At 37.6% G+C, this 23,166-nt stretch overlaps 1 protein-coding gene across 1 annotated transcript in view; it reads right to left on the reverse strand.

Annotated features, from left to right (window-relative positions):
• The window catches only part of LMO3 (LIM domain only 3), a 54,280-nt gene that overhangs the window by 8,276 nt on the left and 22,838 nt on the right, over nt 1-23,166 (reverse strand). The window contains 1 exon segment of the mRNA XM_044228178.1: nt 3,914-4,039. Coding sequence (XP_044084113.1) covers nt 3,914-4,039 — 126 coding nt within the window.

Below are 23,166 nucleotides of genomic sequence, written 5' to 3' on the forward strand. Positions count from 1 at the left end.
TTCAAGAAGGACAGACCTCTCTTTCCTCAGTATAGATCTGTTTAGCATCGATTACACTCTTCTGTGAGTCTTTGATGTCCTGTCTCTCCCATAGCTTTGAATACCTCTAAGAGAGAAACTGGTTTTTCTTCACCTTTCTTTCCAGAGCCTAGCATAGTGCTTTTATTCTTTAGTGTTAAACAACTCTATGTCTTTGAGGCAATTTCATTACAAACAAACATGTTCTTTCCTTTTCTTGTAAAACCATCGTTTAGTTTTACAGAACTGTCTAAGGAGGAGGGGCTTGGTCACCTTTAAGAAATTAACCTATTACACAGAATTCTTCAATTCTGAGTGAGATACAGTTATCATCTAAGATGCTCAAAATAACATTCCTCTGCTTCTGTTAATAAAGAAAAACAAACAAACAAACAAACAAACACCTTAGATGCTTAATTCAGGATTCACATCTTTAGCTATACCCCCTCTCAAAAGAGCGAAGAGGGTATACATGAGAAACAACCAATCCTGAAAAGTTATTTTTACTACCATTTTGCAAACACTCAGAAATGCTTTCGATCTAAATGATCTTTTGATTTAAAAGTTAAGATGAAATGACTGCTAAATAAAATTCATAAGCATTTATAATACCACAGTCTCAGATGCCAATAAAGTTTGCTTAAAGGAAAGTGCCTATAAATTACCTGTTTGCTTTGTGTTTCACTTGAAAAAGTGCAATGCTATAATAATAGTTTGGCTACTGAAAGTATAGGCTCATGTGGCATATGGCTTTATTGGAGAGGATTTCCCCAGCAAATGTCAAAGTAGAAAGAAAATCTCCTATGTTGAAAACCTTCTGTATTCAGAGTAACAAAATTTGTCTGCTTTGCTTGACTGATGAAGATTAGCTGACTTCTTGCATTAAAGAAGTTTGTCTTGTAGGGGCTGAAGTGACAAGACAATAACTAAGTGCTAATTGTGCATAACCAGCACTAAAGATATGCAGTCCCATTATGGCATGTAATAAATGAAGCGAACATGGAAATATATTAGGTACTTTAATAATGATACTAGAATAGTATTTTGCAGCAATAAGAATGTGAACAGTTTTAGAGTCAAAATTTAGGAGTGTTTGTCTTACTTGACTGAGTTCTACTGAGGAGATAGACTTAATTGTGAATGCAACTTTTTATTTCAATGGTGAAATAAAATTGATATATGCTTTGTAAATAGCATTAACAACCTACAATTACTTTGCATCATAATAGAATTTAGGCTGGATTTAGCCTTTGAATGATGTTTTAATTTTCTGTGTAGAACATGGATAAAATAGGGGAGACTGCCCTAAAGGAAAAATGGGCATAGGGCATAAACAGGCCATTCCCTAAAAGAAGAAATAGCAAAGGGCCACTAGAAATCAAATAAATACTAATTAAAAATTATAATGGGACACCATCTTTCATCCCTCAGGGTGACAAGGGTTTCTTTTTAAATAATAACTCCCAATGCTAGAGTGAATGGAAGGGAATACATAGCTTTTACATTTCTTGTGTGAGAATAATTGGTATAACTGTTGGGGAGAGCATTTTAACAACATATAACATAAACGTTTAAAAGGGTTATATACTTTTCCAGCGCTCCTGTGAATTTATCCTGACACATACTTGAATATTGTTTGTTTGTAAATATTATGTTGATAATATTATGTCGATAATATTGGTAATATATCAAGTTGAAGAAATAGCTTATACATCTGACAAGAGAAGACTGATTTAACATATGAAACTCTACTCATAAAATAAAACACTAGAAGGCTTAAGATATCTTAAAGAATTTGAAAAGCATGCTATCATAAATGAAAAAGTCCAAATATCAAACACTAGGATTCTTCCCTGTTCTTTTTCTTTAAGCTGCTCAAATGTATCATAAAATATATGCTGTATAACACCCATCATATATGCATAAGAAAACATATGGCCAGCTATACACCAAAATATTAAAATGCCTTTTTTTTAGAATAGTAAGACATGGGGCAATATGATTCTTTATCCCTTTTTATTTTCCAAAATTTCTACTCTGAATATGTAACCTTTCATAAAGTAGAAAAGAAGTTAAGTGTTATTGTTGCATGAAGATAACTGTATTTGCATGGATGCTGTTAGTGGATCAATAGGGCAAGGAAACAGAAGTATACTAATGCACCTTTAAAATATATACACATACATGTATACGTGCATATAAATGTCTGTATAAATGTGTAGATATTTATATTCATGTGCCTATATCTTTACACACATACTTGTCAATTTATTTTTGGCTAAAGATCACCATGGACTGAATTAATCAGCTTTGATTCCAAAAGTTTGTGCAGACTTAAAGTGCCTATAAGATGACTTTTTGAATTATTTCCTGGATAAATTAGATATTCAGGTATACTGGTATAGGTATACTGGCAAGGTATACTGTGCACCACTCTGAACATCTCCATCTAGCAGGAAGTATCATTGAGATATAGCTTTTTTTTTTTTTTTTTAGATACATATCCTGTATATAACCATATTAACCAAGTTAGGGGATTATGATTTGGTAAAAGTAAATTGTAAATATCAAGATAAAAGAGCCTATTTTTTAGGACCAATTGTGCTCTGGTATTTAATATAAATTATTTCATTTAATTTTCAAAATCTGTAAGATAGGTGTTAGTGTCTTCATTGTCAGGGGGTAGAAACAAATCTCAGAGATGAAGTAACAGACTCAGGATGTCATATCTAATATACAATGGGGCTGGAATTTGAATCCATTTCTTCCTGTAAAAATCATGTCCTCTGTGCTGTTCTACACAGGGCCTCATAAAAAGATGCTGCATTGAACAGTAAAGAAGTACAAATCACAGTAACTAAGAACATGATATAATAAATGTGGCCTGATTATATAGTATGTCCAGGTGTTGTCACTCTCACCTTGAATATATTTTCATTAATATCCATCAAGTGTAGTAAATTTTTAAATATATTTTAATGATAGATACAGTTTCATATTCTAATATCCTCTGCATATATCATATAAAACAGGCATCAGTAGTGTATGGGTCCCACTGGAAATAAAAGTTACAACTTTCAGAGGGAAAAATGGAATAAAGTGATAATACTTTTAGACGAAAGAGTTCTCTGAGACTGGCTAATCCAGCTCCTTTTTGTTGTAAATGAGAAAACCAAGATCCAGAGAGCTAAAATGCTTGAAGGATGGTTATACATCTTGTGAGGGGTGAAGCCCAGCCTAGAATTTAGGTTTCTAGTTTCCTTGTGCAATACTCTTCCCCTTTGCCTATGCTGCCCATCCAATGCTGAGAAGTGTTAAATTATTAGCTATATCTGGCCTCATTCCCAGGGAAACTTAAAGCAACTTAAAAAGTACGTATAAAACAAGGTTAAAATTCAAGATGAGAAATCAAGAGACAGGGCAACCAAAAATAGGAAAACTAAGACAAGACACATCACCTCCTACAAATTCCTGTATATTTGCCTCAGGGCAAATGTGTTGGGTCACAGAACAAAAAAGTGAAGATTTTAAGCCTACTTTTAAAAAGAATATTTTCAAGATACTTTTAAAGTTTTAAAGTAAATTTTAGGGATATTCTAAACCTACTTTTTAAAATGACAGAAAAATAATAAAGAATGAATAAGAAGAAAACTAAAATAGCAGTGTCTTCATTGCTTCTCACATTCTGCTATAGGTTGCTCTTTCTGCGGGTAGAAGCACAGTTTTAAGACCTTTCCTCCTCAGTGCTTTCTTCCTGGCACCCGATGAATGTTTGCAGAAAACAAAATGCTGAGATTAATAGCTTTAAGTAATATATATAATTCCCATCTATTAAGTAAATAACTAGCAACTAGAGGTTTGCCACTTTTTAGACATGGGAATGAAACCTGCTTACCTCTGATTACAAAGCTGACATGCAAAGCAGTCCAGGTGGTAAACGTTGTCCTTGGCCCGCATCACCATCTCAAAGGCAGGGATGAGCTTACTACAGGCGGCGCAGTTCCCCGTTACACCAAAGAGCCTGGAACAATAAACATTTTTCTCAAACTCTTACAGGGAGATCTGAGATGATGACTAGAGAAGGTGCCAGCACACCCTGCAAAGCTATCAACAGGCAATGCCTTATGATGTACACAAGCACGTTTTATCCTCGGCAGATACATAAGTATTCCTCTCTGATACATACTCCGTTGACCTTTCTTGATGAAAATCACATCTCGTTTGAGAAGGAAAGGAAAAGACAAATACATCAGGAAGCTTACATAACCACACACAAGCAAGTCAATGGAGGTGAATTCGTAGCAAAAAAAATCTTCCACTTGATAGAATATGCAGTAAATAGAAATGCAACGTAACTTTGATCTCACTGACACATACATAGTAGCCGTTTTCGTTGGAGAAGAAACCCATTTGAAGGACTCACTGTTTTCTGACATCTAGTTACTAGGAGGTTTGCCATTATTATTAAAAGAACATTTATGTACAAGCCATTTAAATAGTCAAAAAACATCAGAGGTGCGTGCACCTTATGGCCCCATACCATAGTTATAGCTCTGATTATGTTATTCAAGTAGCACATTAAAGTAAATGAGGCTGTAAACTACACAGAGCTGGACCAGGAGTTGAAACATAATATATTGAAAGAACCAGCGGAACTGTCCGGGGAAAAGGTATTTTTAAAAAATCCTATTTGCGATAGATTCCTGAAAATAGTTATTGTAATGACCTAAAAAAAATAGTACAAATTAAAGTGTCTCTATAGTTTCATAATGGGAGGAAATAAAATATTTTACCCATTTGCACTGGCAACATTTAACCAAGTTTCTTTAAAGTTCTTAATGGTGGTGAAGAGTTATTATAAATAATATTCCATGCATAGCAGTTAATGCACTTTTTAACTAGGAAGCAAACTAGATGAAAAACACCACATCTGCCAGTTTTCTTTTTTCTCCAGCATCAGGCTGACAGGAGAAAAATATAATGGTTCTCATGGGAAAGACCAAATTAAAAGCAGTTCTAAACTAATGAATTCAAAGGTGCTAGGGAGAAAACTCATTTTATTTATAAAAGTGTACTTTAAAAAACTTAGTCTTTCATTTTATTGAATTTAAGGATTACGCACAAATGTGCTGAAGTTTCTCTTCTTGTAGTTTCTAAATACTCCAAAGACAGGTCTTTGCTTAAGGCATGCATATTCATCCTCAAGTTTACAACCATTTCCTCTTACCAGGCTAATGACAATTGTTGGAAGGAGCTGTGAGAATGGTTTTCAGGATCTGGCAAAACATGTAATAAATGTTCATGCTTATGTTTTTCTTAGATTGTCTCTTGAAGAACATAAGCGCCTTGAGGGGAGAAGGTGTAAACGCTTTGCAAACAGCTTGCCTGTATAATCCGTGCCCTTGATAACAGGGGAAGGAAGGTTTATATTCAAGAAGACTAAATTCAGGATTGTTAGACGCTGTTTTCCTGCAAGAATTAAAAACAACAACAACAACCTTCTAATAAGGAGTCTAACTCTAATCACCTTTGTGCTCCTGGTGTACAGTCCCTATTTCAGGAAATGATTTTTCTCTAAAAACAACTTCATTGAAAACAGTATCTCACACACATCTCCTACTGGCGTCACCGCAAACGAAACCAACCCAAGGTAAAGCTTTCGTCCTGTTCTTGTGTAAGCAGAAATTTCCCATCCCTCCTCCCATTTCACATTCACTTTTCAGGGCACTTCACGTGACCCACTCAAGAGTCACGACCCTGACGTGTGCCATTTGTTCCTTCCGTTCTTTCATTATTATTATTATTATTTTTGGAAACCCAAGGAAGTCTTAAAAAGTTCTTTATTCTACGAATATAGATGCACTTGTGGGTAGAAAATGTGGCCGGTAGGCGAGAACGCGGTTTTTGAGAACTGTTCCCTCTGCTTCCACCTCATAAACATACCCACACAATGCCATTTTGAAATTCTGGACATAGTTTCCCCCAATTTCAATTGCTCTCGCTAGCTGAGCATTTATCAGCTACCTGATTAGAATTTGTTTCCACACAAACCATTGATCATCAGCCTATTACTAGGCAAATGACAGTTAATTACCCACTACATTAACCACTGGGACCTGAGACCTGCTTCTGCTGCCATCAGTCAACATGATAAATGTGGCAAGTTCAGTAATGCATGGCCAGCCCCGAGCTGCCTGCTATACTGCGAACAACCCTCAATCTCACTTCCAGGCCCAGGAAAATCTATGGCAATCTGCATAATTACAAGCTCTGGGTTAATAACAGACAAATGATTTGTTGCATCTAAACAAAGTCCTTGGAATGGTCCTGGTCTCTGGTGGCTGGCCGTCCGGCGTGCCGCCTCCAGTGTACTTTCCGGCGCGATGTGCACAAAACCGTTCTCTGACGCTACAGCCTTCCAATTTGTTGCCCTCCAATTTATGGATTCTGCATATGTGATTTTTAATCATTAAAGGACTCTTGAAGCAATATTATCTTAATTATTCTCTGCTGTAACCAGGGAATTAGGCTTCAGATAAAATTTTCTTCTTCCACGCACTCTCCCTGCCTCGCTGGAGGCCCCATCAGTTTCCATCTACACCTGGACTCTGAAATCCTAATGATGAATTATTGCCCCTTTTCCTAAGAGGGCGAACCTTACAAGGGAACATTTTACTGAACTGTCAGCTCACAGACTGAGTGCGGAGATGCGGAAATCTGATCTAATTTACTGCAAAACGATGCATTTGTTAGACTTTTTCCTCAGTTTTGTCCAAGGATCAAGAGATCATTCTATAGCCACATTCGTGTTCTTTTTTGCAGTTGGACGAGCCCAAGATTCTCTGAGAAAGGAAACGAAGTCCCATTTTACAAAATCGGGTTTTTTTCAAAGCCTATAATGTTATCCTTTGGTTTTCAAACATGACATTTGGATTCTCAGGCAAAAATAATTGCCATATAATGTATCAATTAAGCTTAAGGCATGCATAGTCCTCATTTGTAAGACTTGTTTTTTTTTTTTCAGATACGTCTAGGATATATTCAAGAAGAGTCTCTTAATTATCTAATTCATTTAGACTATTCATAATCCTGGAAATTCTTGTAACCCCTTCCTCTCCACTCCTCACTCCCAGATTCATTTACAGGGATGTTAACACGGATCCACTTTTCTGTTTAAGTGAGAGACCTCTGTAATCTCTTGTTTCCAGTGCTTACAGGATCTCATCCTAACAGAAGAGGAGAGCCTAAGTGTACTTAGCAAATAGTACACTGCGACAGACAAAGCTTTATTTTCAAAAGGAGTAATTTTGAAACTCTGACCTAGATTCAAAATAGAGTATCAGCTCATAAATTTATGGTAAGGAAAACATAATTGATCCATTTTGCTCAGCTTAAAACGTCTTACAGATTATTAAAGCATGGCAGGGGTTAATTTGCCAATTTATGGGCTAGATTTTTCTCTACCATTTACGCTCATAATAGGCTTTAAGCAAGATGACTTTTGTCTTGTTTCTGACACACTACAAAAAGTGGACTTACGAGATACAAGGTGGCAACTACCATCTATACAGTATCAATGCAAGTAACTATCTGTAGGAATCCCAAAGGGTGTTCCTGCCCTCTTTTCATTCTGTTTCCCTTTCACTACCTGGCACTGACAATCTAAACACAGACACGAAGGTAAAACAAACAAACAAACAAAAAAACAAAAAAACAAATTAAAAAAACCCCAAAAAACCCCAAAACACCAACAGACAACCTACGGGTAAGAACTCGGTCTATCTGTATGCTACGTAACACTCCACACACTGTGGTGCACATGCAGAGAACTAGTGTTTTTTGTGTGTATGGGAGGCAAAGCAAGAACTGAGACTAAACACATATTTTTTTAAAGGTACTCAGAAAATTTTGCATTTTTACTAAATGTTCAACAGCTTTTGCAACATAGTCATAAATCAGGTGAATTCTGTATAGGTTAGTATATATCCATTACTAAAGTTCCTGGAGCTGGGGGTCGAGAAAAACTCAAGACATATAATCATTTAACATAGCAATAATGAATATGGTTTACTACAGGCATCCGGGGGAAAATGAGTGTTCATTGTATTAGTGTCTTTTATTTCACAGCACCAGATGTTTCTATAGATTTTTTACCAGGTCAGTGGCTCAAGTCACTAAATCAAATTCCCCCAAGCCATGGAAAGCATAGTATTTGACTCAAATTAATTTATTATTTGGGGGGAAATGCATAAATAAATATCACTGCAGTAAACCTTAATTCTGAGCAAAGATCAAGTGTTCTCTCATATTCAGGCAACCCTCATTTAGCAACTTGAATATAACTTGAATACAGTAAATTCAACAGTAATTTTTTTTCAATATCGCAGAGAAGACTTAGTTATCATCCTATGTGTAAAAAATAATAGAACACCTCTCTACGGAGAATAACTAGAGATGAACAGAGAAAGAAAAGTTTAGTTTTCTACGAATATGAGGTTGTAATCAAAGGAAAAGATCTTTAACTTTACAGCTGGATGGTGAAGTTTTATTGAACATGTTATGTGAGAAGGAATAGAACATTTTCACAGATCGAGAAGGGCAATTGCTTTTTTTGTCTATTACAAATATACTTCTCATCTCCTTTCCTATTTCACTTTTTAAACTAAGGAATGTAGTGATAGAAAATGAAAACACTTTAAACTTTCAATTCTTTTGTTTTAAATGTAAAAAGCTCACCCATTACAAGGGTGAAGAGAGTTGAACCTATTGTTTTCTCCCCCATTGGGTCTTAGCATGTGCTCCACTGTCACAGAGATAAAGAAATTGTGGGAGTTCAAAGAGGGAAAAAGGGCAACATTGAACATTTGTAAATGTACAAAGGAGAATATAAAAAATGTTTAACATTAATTTGAACCATGCTTCTAATTGTTACGGTTAGACTTAACATATATTTTTAGTATACATTATGCAAATAGATGAAGTTGAATTTTTCAAAAGTTAAGCTAAAAAAAGTTGGCCATGTTTTAAAGGCACTAGATACATCACCTGTTAAAGGGACCTCAGAGATTATTCCTTTCAGAGTTAAGTAGTTTTATTCTATGAAATTAACTCTAATTTGGGCTGTTAAGTTCAGTCTTTGCATATATTTTTACTAACAAATACAGATCATGTCAAACAGACATAAAAGCCATTTGTTGAATGTCAAGTTTAATATAAATATTAATATATACCTATATAGTATGTATGTATATTCTCTCTATATGCATGTGTATATTCTCTCCGTATAAAATCTTATATATAAGATAGAAAAGATAGGTATCTCCTACATAAGATCTCTAGATAGATAGATAGATGTCTTAATATAGATAGATCTACAGGGAATACACACATACTTTGCCCACTAAGTAAGCAGATGTTACAGGGTGAGTGGGAAATTTAAGTCAAACTTATTAATGCCTAACTACAATTTCATAAAACCTGCTAAGGGCCATGCCATAGAGTTGTGTACATGTTAAAATATGCAACTTACTACCTGAAATCGCAGATATTAGCTTATGGTACGGACAGAAAGCTCAGGTTCAATGAACCTGGACTGTGGAGGCCTACTATGTGCGTGGTACTTGGGGACAATACGATGAATATCAGCGGGGCGTGTGCTGTCAAGGAACTAGTGAGAAGAGCAGTCCAGGGGCGGGATGTGAGAACCGCCATGTACAGAGGGGGGCGTCACTGGGTAGGCCTGTGTCAGTACCAGGGAAGACATGTCATCTGAAGCAGGACCTGAATGACAGTTGGCATTTCAAAAGGTAGAAAACTGGTGGGAGTTTGAAAGAAGGATTTCACGGGTTGATATTAGAAGATAAACATAAGTCTGGAGATGGTCAAAATCAGAGTTATTTAAGGCATGTTTAAAAAGTGGCAAATTTGCTACCAGTCAGATAGGCTGAGGGTATGGTGGGTAGGAAGAGAAGCCCAGACAGACCACATAGGTGACTCTGGCCTGGATGACTAAGGCTTCATGTTTAGTACAGTAATATTTTAAGAGTATCTTCAGAATGTGTCCTTCTCTATGCTCAGGCAAAACTCCCCTCTTCCTTGAATCAGACAGAATAGCCCTTGGCTGTTGGGTGCTGAGATCCAACCCAGATGGCTAATTCCTGAGTATCTGCCAACCACCAGTTGGACTAACTGAATATCAGCTCACGATCCAACCCATTCAAACAACAACATGGTGGGGATAATAAAATTATAGGTAAAAAGTTATCCCTGAAGAGGACGGAGGAAGATTTCACTTTTGGGTTTTTGCAATTCCTGTTGTCTGTACTTAATACTACATTCAGACTAATAGAAAAATAAAAGATTCTAACGGTGAAGAAACAGATTTTGGTGGAAGCCACTGTCATCCATCTCTCTGGGGAGTACATTTTGGGCAAAAGAAAGACTAAGGAAACATTCTAGGAAGACTTATTTCCCAGAAAACTGTACTTGACTTATAGGAACCTATAATTCTAGAAGAACCAAGTCAAGACTCATGAATGATCAGTTAGGTGTCTGTGCACTAAAGAATCACAAAATCTACTCCAATTTGAAGATGGTGATTCAGAACAGATTGCTGTAGACTATCTCAAGATGGTCCAGGAAAACAGGACAAAACAGCCAATACTGTCTACGTCTTGAAGGCGGACCTTTAATTTCACCATAGAGCTGGTTCTTTTCCCCACCTTCACTCAACTTGTAAGCCACACTAACTTTATTTTTACTCACAGTCTATCACTATGCTGTCCAATATGGTTATCATTAGCGGTTACTGACCACTTAACATGTGGTTCGTCTGTATGGAAATATGCTCTAAGTGTAATATACACACCAGATTTCAAAGCACAGGACAGTAAAATATGTCATGAATAACTTTTAAAATATTGTGTTTGGAAATGATAATCTTTTGAGTACATTGGGTTGAAGAAAATATGTTTTCAAAGTTAATTTCACCTTGGGGCACCTGGGTGGCTCAGTGGGTTCAGCCTCTGCCTTCGGCTCAGGTCATGATCTTAGGGTCCTGGGGTCGAGCCCCGAATCAGGCTCTCTACTCAGTGGGGAGCCTGCTTCCCTCACTCTCTCTGCCTGCCTCTCTGCCTACTTGTGATCTCTCTGTCAGATAAATAAACAAAATCTTTTAAAAAAATTAATTTTACCTTAAAGAAAACTTGCCTCTTAATGAGGCTACTAGAAAAATTAAAATTAATATGTGAATCAAATTATATTTCTATTAAACAGTGCTGGTCTAGTTTCCTTGTACCCCTGGAAACGCAAGGCCTATCACAGTTAAATGCACGGAAACCTATAATTTTCTAATTGCAACTCATCCTAGAAATCTCTCTTCCAGTGTTCTATGCCTACAGATAGAAAAAAGTAAAGGCCAGAGATATTTTCTTCTAACTTCAGACTTAAATGTATGTATGCTAACAGTGTGACTCACTATAGCACCCCATAGATGACAACGTCCCACCAGTTCTAGGCTAACGGGGTCAACTCCTTTCAAAACTTACCACTTTCTCCTCCATGCAGTCAGCAGCAGGGTAAGATATAAAGAAAAAGGAACCAATGCCTGGCCTTTTCGGTCCCTATCCTAGCTCTGCCACAAAGAGTAGGAGATACCCCACGTCTACATACAGAAGCCTAAACCATTATTTATTATCTGCCCATCATGATGACCTAGACCTCCTTATCCACATATGGTCTCTTCCTCACTATACTTCTCTGGTTTGCCCCATCAAAACGGAGCAAGAAGAGCCTGCACTGGATAAAATTCTCCAGCTTGCTGAACTGAGAGAGAATCGATTTACTTAGAATTATCATCTGTCTCCACACCCGACCCAGTCAAAAGTTACAAACAGCGTTTCAATACTATACTTTCACTTTCAACAAATCACTGTCAATTTCTCCTCATACCCATTTTCCAAAGCCTTCCGAGCAGGTGCTACTGCTACTTACGATCAGCACAGCGACCTACTGGGAGAAGTGATTCAGAGAAAAGTAAAATTGAGTATTTTTCCTTCGACATTTGATGAGGATAACACTTCTGGGAAAATATGGCAATTGTACCAACATTTCATAGAATCATAAAATCTTAGTCCTCAAAAGAGTCTTCCATAGCTAAAACAAAAGAAATGTATCAAACTTGCTATTTATTGTCGGGATATTAAAAGACAAGTTTTTTCAAAATTTTAGAGATAGCTATGGAAAAAGCTAGATTAAGAGGATGTAGACAAAAGCAAGAGACAGTGAAATAAGGGATAACATAAATGACCTGAAACTAGAAATACACATTTTTAAATAATTGAGGTAGATATTTCATCTAGTCGCTATAGTGACCCTGCTCTAATTTTCAGGCAAGTTTTTAATGGAGGAGAGAACAAATCAGTCACAATTATATGACTTTCAATATCTATGACTATTTTTACAGATATTGTGGGCAATTTAGTTACTGTCTATCCCTCCCTTGATATAACTGAGGAAGTTGTTAGTAGATCAAAATAAAGGATTTTAGAATCAGAATCAGAATAAAGGTTTTAGCCAAAGTACAATAAATGCTAATTAGAATGTGCTATGTACAACTGTATAATAAAAGGCTTTTAAGACTTTCTTAAAGCAATAATCTGTCCTATCATAAGTTTCAAAAAGCTTCATCTACTTACAATTATACAGGTTTTTAAGGGTGGAAACTTTTTTTTAAGATTTTATTTATTTATTTGACAGAGATCACAAGTAGGCAGAAAGGCAGGCAGAGAGAGAGAGAGGTGGAAGCAGGCTCCCTGCTGAGCAGAGAGCCCGATGCGGGGCTTGATCCCAGGACCCTGGGATCGTGACCTGAGCTGAAGACAGAGGCTTTAACCCACTGAGCCACCCAGGCGCCCCGGGTGGAAACTTTTGAAATACTTAGTATTTTCCTGGGACGCCTGGGTGGCGCAGTTGGTTAAACGACTGCCTCCGGCTCAGGGCGTGATCCTGGAGTCCCGGGATCGAGTCCCACATCGGGCTCCCAGCTTCATGGGGAGTCTGCTTCTCCCTCTGACCTTCTCCTCGCTCATGCTCTCTCTCACTGTCTCTCTCTCTCAAATAAATAAAATAAAATCTTAAAAAAAAAAATAAAAAATAAAAATAAAAAAAAATAAAAAATAATACTTAGTATTTTCCTAAAAATCAGCATTACAGTCTTTTGCTATCTTTACAGACTTCTTGAGGCCTATAATTACCTTTTCTTTCATCTTTCATTTTCACACTTGTGTAGTATACACTCTATAAAGTGAGCAAGAAAGTGGAGAGGTATGATTTTTACCCATCTCATAACTGATGAAGTACTGAAATGTTTCAACAGAAAAGAAAAATAAAGAGGAAGGGGGGGAAAAAAAAGCTTTTATGGGAAGGCGATGGAGGTCATTTTTGGAAACAGTTATTTGAGACCTAATCATGGGAAAGACCTTTTCTTTCATCTTTTTCAAATAAGTCACTTAATATCTTCACGTGTCAATTTCACCCTATTTGCAAGTGCCCCTCACTCATTCATTCAGGCACTAACTAAGACTCACTAGAGCTCCACTGGGGAACACTGACACACTGACTCCCTGATGACAGTGTAACGGGGCCACAGTGCAAACGTATCTGTTCTGATCTAAAGTGCTTCTCTCATACCCGGAGGTTATGATTTTGTGACAGTGATTGCCAAAGTATTTATAAAAAGTAAACAAATCGGGCGCCTGGGTGGCTCAGTGGATTGGGCCGCTGCCTTCGGCTCAGGTCATGATCTCAGGGTCCTGGGATCGAGTCCCGCATCGGGCTCTCTGCTCTGCAGGGAGCCTGCTTCCTCCTCTCTCTCTCTGCCTGCCTCTCTGCCTACTTGTGATCTCTCTCTGTCAAATCAATAAATAAAATCTTTAAAAAAAAAAAAGTAAACAAATCACTTACCTAGAGTTAGGTAAGGCCTTTATTTATTCTTGCAACTAGCCAGTAAAATTTCACACAAGTTTTTCTTCTAGGGTTAATTATTATGGCTTACTTCAGAGGAGGAAAAGTGCTTTGTAGGAGTCCAGTGACAACCCATATAAGGACCTATTATCTTCAATGTAGTTTCAAATTTTATTTAAATCTTTTACCTTACTTCTTTGAAGAAATTACCTAATTACAGTATTTCCTTTTAAGATAGATGGCAGGATTTAGGACACTGTGTAATTCATATGTTTAATTTACTAAAAATAAGAAGTACAGAAAATGTTACCAGAGACAGTCATCCTTGTTTTCTTTTAATTAATTAATTAACTAATTAATTAATTTCAGAGAGAGAGAAAGCACGAGGGGTAGAGAGGGCAGACTGAGAGGGAGAAGCTGGCTCCCCACTGAGAAGGGAGCCCACCTGGGGCTCAATCCCAGGACTCCTCTGGGATCATGACCTGAGCTGAAGGCGGATGCTTAACCCACTGAGCCACCCAGGTGCCCCAGGCATCCTCATTTTTAACCAAGGATCATTTATTATGAAGGCATCAAAATATACCCTAGTTCCAAATTCCATGAATGTTATCACCAGAGATTCATGGAAGGTATCTTATCGGTTCTCTTCTTAAAATGTATTTTCTGAAAAGCAAATTCGACTTCTGACATCATTTGCCTTGAGGATTTTAATGGACAATTGTTCTTTAAATCTTCTAAGAAAGTACTCTCAAAACTACCGTTTTAAAAAATTCACATGTGGGTTACTCTCTGTTATTACAGAGAGGGTATTTCCATGTCATGGTGTGTGTAGAATAATCCTACATACGTACCCGTGGCACAGGCTAATTACTAGCAGTGCTTTCTTTGTCAAAGTGCTCTGGGTTGGGTAGAAAATTATATGGCAAACCTAGCGATGGCCAAATATCAATTAGAATTCAGACATTTCAAACTTTCTGTTCTTCAGTTCCTTTTTTTTTGACCCAAATAGGCAGATTGAACTAAATATCCTTTAAGGGCTTTTGTATAATTTTAGCATTCAGTGATTTTTCATTCTAGCTGCAGTGTAACTGGATGATTCGGGTAAAAGCTAATTTGGAGACTTTGATTTCTAATTGTCACATGGAATTTGTAACATTCTCTTAAAACCATGTTAAAAGGGAATGTATACAACTTTTATTCAGTACAAGTTAGTGTTTTATATCTCTATATATGTATGTATGTGGAAATAAATATATATATGTATGCATATATTTAACTTGAAGTTTAACTTGAGAATATTTTCAGAAATTTTTGAATTGCCTTAAAGTTGGATTTAGAAGAATTACCAAAATAAACCCATGAAAACAATTATCTGTAGGATGAGACAACTTCAATTTTTGGAAAAAGAAATCAACAAAATGTAAAAAACTCAAAAGGAAATAGTTTTGTGGAAAGAAGAGGTATAATTCTTTAGTATTAATTAGTCTAAGCTCAATGCTCTCCATAATAGATTTGTACAACATTAATACAGTGTTATGGAGAAACACTGAAGTTGAATTTCTGTGTAGTGAAACTATACAAAAAGAATTCTAAACAGACCTATAGATTATATTTTTGTATCTACACATATAAGGCCATTCATACACATGATGCACAAATAGTATCATATGAACATGATGTTTTTGTGTAGGTTTTAAAACATTTTCTTCTGTAAAATGTTATTTCCATTGCACTGAGTTTAAGTAAAGACTTCATTTTTGGAATGTATATGAATTTTCTTTATAAAAAGGAAACGTTACTGAGAAAGTTCCTTGTTGTATCACCTTTAGGACTTATTATTTGAAGTACTTCTTAGAAATTGCTAAGCCACAGTGTCCAGAATTTTAACTATTCCTTAAACGCTTCTAAAACTGAATGTCAACCCTTCAGAAACAGAAAGTGTATTGGGGTGTGTAACATCAATATATATCCCACTTCCAATTTATAAAATACACTGAGTTATCTCTAGAAACATGCATATATTATTAACCATAAAAGCTCAGCTCAGTGTCAATAAAGTAAATATTTTTGTAAGAAACCCAAGCAGACCACTTTGGGAAAACCTGTTCATGGAATATGTGTTAGAATAATTTGCTCCAAGAATATTACCTTAAGGCAGAATCTGCTAAAATACTTGATATTAATTCATTCACCTACTTTTCTAACACTGTGATAATACCAAGTGGACATAAAAATAGGTTATCAAAATGGAAATTACAAATACAAATCCTATCCTCGAAAGGACAGATGTTTTCCAAGTAATTAGTACAATTCTCAAAAATACTTTTCTATGCTTCTATTGCATGTGTTTTCTTATCCAGATCCATTTTGTGAACGAAAAAAAAAAAGCTCAAAAAATCACTTGAAATTTTAATTGTTAAAGTAAATGTATTAAAGTTAGGAATCAGCCATTGAGTCAAATCATAGAGGGAAAAATCATATTAATAAAGTCTGTTTCAATATCTGTTCATAAATGCCCATTGTGTAAACCTCACGGTAACCTCTATTACTCATGTAAATATTATCTCGGGTCAAGAGAGAAAATATTGAAGCAGGCACAATGTAAAATGGTTAGTGAACAAAAATCAGACAGAGCAGAAATAAAGATTTTGAACTCCGACACACTGAATATAGAAAAATGAGGCACCGGCATCATTGACAGCTGCTGTTACTGGTAACCACAGACCCCGAAAAGACAACTTAAAAGATATTTGAACTTAACGTGCAAGCGTCTATGTGCTTGTGTGTCCACATGTATAAATAAAGTACTAACCTACTAGTTATCTCTTTTTACTCTCAGCCTGTCAAAAAAACCTGTCAGCTGCAAAGGCGATAAGGGGGGCAGTTTAAAGAAGATACTGGAGCCTTAAGCTTCTTAATGTGCCAAGAATCAATCCCATGAAAGCAAACAACTTGAAAAAGGGTTCTATGTATTTAGGAAAGCTCTCGGGCTCCCTTCCCGCACGGCTTCAGCCGGAGCCAGTGTTCAAGTTTTCTCACCCTAATGACCCCTCAAGCAGCCCTGAGGGATTGCAAAACAAGGCCGTTACACAAGGCAGCTTGCTAATTGAGAAGTTGATCGGGGGTAGAGAAATCCTGCTCTACCACGTTAAGTGTCGAAATCAAGCATGACTAGATTGACGTCGCCAAATCACCGTCTGGAGGCCACTCCACGCCAGGAGCAGCCGGGCTTTTCACACCTGATAGGCCCTCACTCTATCTACATCAAGTCACATTAAGAAAGGAATGGATTACGGAACCAGAGCTGGCGCCCCGAAGAGCATTACTCCACTGCCTAATTGCTGCTTCTCCGCTCCCCCCAAGAAACAGACTCGTCAGGCAGCTCACCTGGTCCCTTCGGGGAGCCCGCCCTTCCTCCACCCACCCCGCCGAGGGTTGCTACTGTAACAAGGTCAGAGCCAGACCCCAGGAGGGGTTGGAGGAAGACAGCAGGCTCAGACGTTTCATACTACACATCTCAATGACACAGATTCAAGCTCCAGAACCCCCCGAACAGTGTTATGAACAATGGCCCCTTAAAGCTTTCTTTCCACCTTCCTTCCTTCCTTCCTTCCTTCCTTCCTTCCTTCCTTCCTTCCTTCTGTCCTTCCTTTATCAATGAAGCTGCAGATTCACGGTGTATGGTCAGTGAAATGCCTGAAAACAGAGAGTGACTTAGATGCCAGGCGGTAGGCGGAAGAGAGGGGAGACCTTCTGCTTTTGAACTCTGAGTCCCCAGTCACGGATTTGCTGCTCTCCAACCTAAAATCCCCTGTGACAGATGGCACAATAGATATTCCCGACAGCCCGCACTGGCAGGCTCATGGTACTTGGTATTTTTTCCTACACTCTGTTTCTGACAGGTTCAAAGCACTTAACCAACAACGTGGGTTGGGGGGGGATGCAGTGAGAAACTGAATTAGGAAACCGTCCCCCTTATTTCTATTACTTTTAAGTTAAACTTATTATTATTATTATTATTATTATTATTATTATTTTATCACTTTTCAAATTTAAATCTCATTTTATTTACTGAGACAATGGAGTTAATTTCAATCCATCCTCCACTAACTACAAGGCATAGATGGAAATAAATAGCTTTCTTTCCAACTGCAAAGATTTTTTTGGGGGGGTCATTAAAAAACAATTCTTATATAAATTTGTGCTATGAAAATTAACCTTGACCACACCTATTGGCGAGGTGGTAGGTGACAGTCATTTTACAGAGGAAACTGAGGTACAGAGGTAACAGTGACTCACCTCAGATCTTACAGTCAATTAGTAGCAGTGATGGAAACCAGGGAGTCTATCCTTTCTGATACCCAGACTGGTGATCACTCCGTATCAGACTTCTGGCCCTTAATCCAAGTATGATGGGTAAGATAGTGTGACAAACTGGTAACAAAGAAACAAACAAAAAACATACAAGGGGAAAAGGTATTTTCTTACCTTCCCAAAGATGACAGGGCAGTCTCCTGTACTCTACAACCCAGTCCTGACTTCCAAGGTATAATCTAAATTTATTATGATATTTGTCACGGATTTATAAAAAGCACAACACTCTTTTGGAGCTAAAAATTAGCAAACAAACCTACAAGAATAAAACCCCACCAATATTGAGGCTTTATTCATTTTAGAAGCCACAAACATAAGATAAATTTCCATGCAATAATGATAATGCTATCCACAAAAGAATTTGTAATGGAAAAAGCAACTAAAAGTCTAACCCCTCTCTGAAAATAATACCTCATCAAATTAGACAAATCAGCCAAAAGATTTTCCTGTGCTTGCACAGAAGAGAAACACCTCAAATCAACATTAATATAAAATTGGTCCATTATGGAGGGGCTTAGCCTATGGGGTGAAAGTTTCTTGAGCCCTGGATCTGTACCCAACACCATTGTGAGCATCTAACATGGGTTGTCTTATTTCATCCTCACAACAGCCGAATTAGCAGGTGGCAGTTTATTCCCCAAGTTTATGGATGAGGAAAAGGAAGCATTCAGAATTATGTCACATGCCCAGGGGAGCACGGGTAGTTCTTGGAGAGGTGAACCCCCCAGATTCCTGCTCCTGCCTCAGCAGAACAGAAGGAACCTCAGAGGCAATTTATCACTTCTTAAAGATCGCTTTTCACTTCCTGACCTCTCAGAAGTGCTTATATTTAAAGCCAAAAATCTGTGTTTCTAGACCTTCCACTTGCAGTAGCCATACAGAGCAAGTCTAGGTCTCTTTACACAGAACATGCCTGTCTTCTGCAGACTACAGAGCCGCACCCCTTCATGTTCCATGCTGACACGCCAGGACAATCTGCAAGTCCCTCAAACCAGAAGTCTCACATTCATCTCTGACTGCTCCTCCCCTCCCCAAACCTCCAAGCCAATCTTGCCAGTTCTCTCTAATGCTCTATGGAAATGTTCCTTTTCACTTCCATCTCAGAGACCCAACTCTATCTAGCATGCGTGTTTTCTCCCCTGGACTCACACTATGACCTCCTAGCTGAACATCTTTCCTACCATCCCGCCCTGCCCTGTCCCTCGCTCTCCATGCTGCAGCCTGTTACCCGCTGTAGCTCCCACCGCATGAAGGACAAAGGCATGAAGGCATGAAAGGGCCAACCCATCTGGCCCCAGTCTTCCTTTCTGTCTTCTCTTCCACAACGGTGCCTCAAGCCCAAAACTGCTCTCTTCTCTCTCAATTTGTCATCTCTTTTCATGCCTGATATCCTATCGGTCCTGAGTGGTAGGCCTCTACTACATCTGTTCTTTCTGGCAAACTACTACTCCTTTTCCATATTCAGCTCAAATGTCACCCTCTGATTTCCCTGAGGCAAAAGAAATAACGCCTTCCTTTGGATATTTAACCACTTGTTTTTGTATACTATATGGACCTCACAATATTAGCACCAGCTACTGTTCCTCTTGTCTCTTCCTTGCTAAGCTCTCCTTTACCTAACGCATGTCTTATGTGCCCTGACGTTACTGAACTCTACAGCAGGGACATAACTGGAAATTAGCATTCTTTCCCTGTCAACTAATTAGATTTCATATAGGAATTTTACTTAAACCCACTACATTAGTACTGGCTATTTTTAAAATCCCATTTTGAACTCAGTGTACAATGGATATAACACCTCTAGGCAGAAGTCAAAAATAAATTATTTAGAAGCTGTTACAAGGATCAGACCACACTCCCCATGTCCTTTCCTGAACTATACCTTATAGAAATAGCCTCATAAGGACAATGCTACACTGAGTAAAGCTACATCAGCCCCATGTTAGGCAACACCATCATCTACTTGCCTAAACTCGGCACAAATTAGGTCTGTCTTTGATCACATTCCAGATGGTGTAGGTGGCAACATATCGGAATTATAACCAAAAGGTGGAAACAACTTGTATCTGGTATCATCACCACCCAGCATAGCTGGTCATATCGTTTACCATCATTACCCCATTACGCTCCAGAGTAACAAAAAGCACAGATACTACCTATCTCACTTAGGCAGGGAGCCCTGAAGGGGTGCAAACATTCAAGCTGATTGCCCCAAGGAAACGCACCTTCTTATTCTCAGAATCCATCTCCTACATCTCATTTCCTGCTTACATTTCATTCGATTCCACTCCCTCCGGCCCTCCGGTCAAGATTGATCGAGTACCTACTACATGACAGGTTTTCTACCAGACACTGGATATATTAAAACAAGTACGACACCGCCTTGCCCTCAAAAGGTTTGTGGTCCAGTGCTGGAGAGCGAGACAAGTAGGCAGAACAATGACAAAATAGCCCATTCTGTTCTCCTATCAAGCCAGTCCAGGGGCGCCTGGGTGGCTCCGTCGGTTAAGGGTCTGCATTCACTCAGGTCGTGATCTCGGGATCCTGGGATTGAGCCCCTTTGGGGCTCGTGCTTCTCCGTCTCTCTCAAATAAACAAATAAAATCATTAAAAGAGATAGTCTGTGCACATCTGGAAGAAGATTTTTCTTTAAAGCACTATGTCTTCTTTTAATCTGCTCAGTGATCTACAATAGCTCCATATTACTCACATAATAATATTCATTCTGTCCAGTATGCCTCTCTAGACCGAGTCTATTGGATCACAATTCCCTCTTTCTTCTAAATGAGCCACCTAATGAGAGTTGCCAGATTTAGGACTCCCAAATATTGCATGGGGGCATACTTATATTAAAAAAATTACCCATTACTTACCTGAAATTTAAATTTAATGGGGATCCTGTATTTTGCCTAGCAACTCTACACTTAATTTGACCAGCCCATTCGCCTTACTGTTAAGGTTACAATGGTCTGCAGTGCTCAGGTAGGCAGCTACTTGCCTCTGAAATGCGTTTTATTCTCATCTCTCATGCCAATCTCATCTCTTATCAAAAGTCTAAGTTACTTAAACTTATGGAAAATATTAAACATATTAAATAATTACCTAAAGTGACAGTACTACAATTTTCTCAGATTCATTGACATTGGTCATTTAGGAAACTAAGAGGACTTATTTTTCTTCCAACATTCACATAAACTACTCAAGTTTGAAAAATACTGTTTTGCTTAGTCCACTTGAACAATATAATTTCAAAATAACTTTCCACCTCTTTAAATGTTAAATGGGTTGGGGAAAGAGGGGAAGGAGTTGGGTAGAAAGGGGGACAAGTGGGGAAGGGGAAGAAGTAATATTCTGTTTGGTACAGACCTATCTCAGCCTGGCCCAGGCTCAGGTCTGCTTCTAAAAATTTCAAAGAACTACAGCAATCACATTAATTCATGAAAAGAATGTATCCAAAAAGAAATAATTCATAGCTCTATAGTTAATAAAGTCTCAATTTGAAATAAAAAGGAAAAAAAAGGTCTCTTATTCCAATGAAATATATTGCATTGTTAAGGTCTAGTATATTACACTTATACACACTCTTGACAGAATATATCATTGCAAATAGGTGACCTTTTCCAACCCAAACACTCTCTAGAGCCCAGTTTTTAAAAAAGGCATTGATTACAAAGGTCATAAACTTCCAAAGGGATTTTTTTTTAAAGAGAACAAAATGTCTTTTCAAGCATTAAATTATATATATATATATATATATATATATATATATAATTCCCTTACACGTTATTAATATATTTAGAGGGACCATTATGAAATGGCTTGGCTGTTTTCCAACAGGCTTAAGAAACCAAAGAACAAAGAACTGCCTAAATTTCTCTGTTCATTCACAAAATTATTACCTGAAAGACAACGGGTAGGCTTCACAGGGACCCGTTTTGTGAGCCACAGAAGAAAATAAAAATTGGGTGCGTCTGATGTTACTACTAAGAAACAAGCTTCCTAGGAGGTACTTCACATCCTACCAAGTATGTATTTAATTGACTGACAACTTAGCAGTGGTATACCAGTAGCTTACAAAGATAACACAGATATGTAAGGGAATAGCTCCCTTTGTTCATACTGGCAACATTATGGCACTCTGTGACCCATGATCACTGCACACCAATGCACAGCCAGTGAGAATGGGCTCTGGAGACACTCTCTGGATTTGAATCGTAGCCTGACCACTTGCACCTTGGGAACTCTGGGTACATAACTTAATCATCCCGTGCCTCAGTGTCTCTAAGGTAAGGGTAATAATAGTTTCCAAAGACTGAGTGCGATTACAACTGTAAAATGCTTATCATTGTTCCTTGCTCAAGGAAAATACTTCATAAATAGTACTAAAATATAAGATACACAGGGACAAAGATTTTTGTCTGTCTTCTCACCGTTGTGGCCCCAGTCCTCAGAACTGTGTCTGGAAGATAGTAGGTCCTAAAAAAAATCTTTGCTACCATCTAAGTCTCACTTTGGTTGATTTCATTTCACAATGCTAAAATCAATCCTCATAATTTCATTGCTATTGTAACAGCTCTCAGTTTAGCTGAAATTTTTTCTGTATTTATCCAGTAAGTATAAACAGAAAAATGGAAGACAATTTTTTTAAGCAGTTTTCCTTTAAAAATATTTCTCATATGAATGCTGGAATCTACAACCTATGTAGTTTTAGTGTTTTTTTTTTTAACCATTCAATTAACTTCTTTTATTTCTAAATAAAAGAAGAGTAAAAAAATTTGCAGTAAAACTACAAATTCTATTTACCTTGTCTTT

This window comes from Neovison vison, chromosome 12 (genome assembly GCF_020171115.1).
Source record: "Neovison vison isolate M4711 chromosome 12, ASM_NN_V1, whole genome shotgun sequence".
In the NCBI taxonomy this organism is placed as follows: Eukaryota; Metazoa; Chordata; class Mammalia; order Carnivora; family Mustelidae; genus Neogale; species Neogale vison.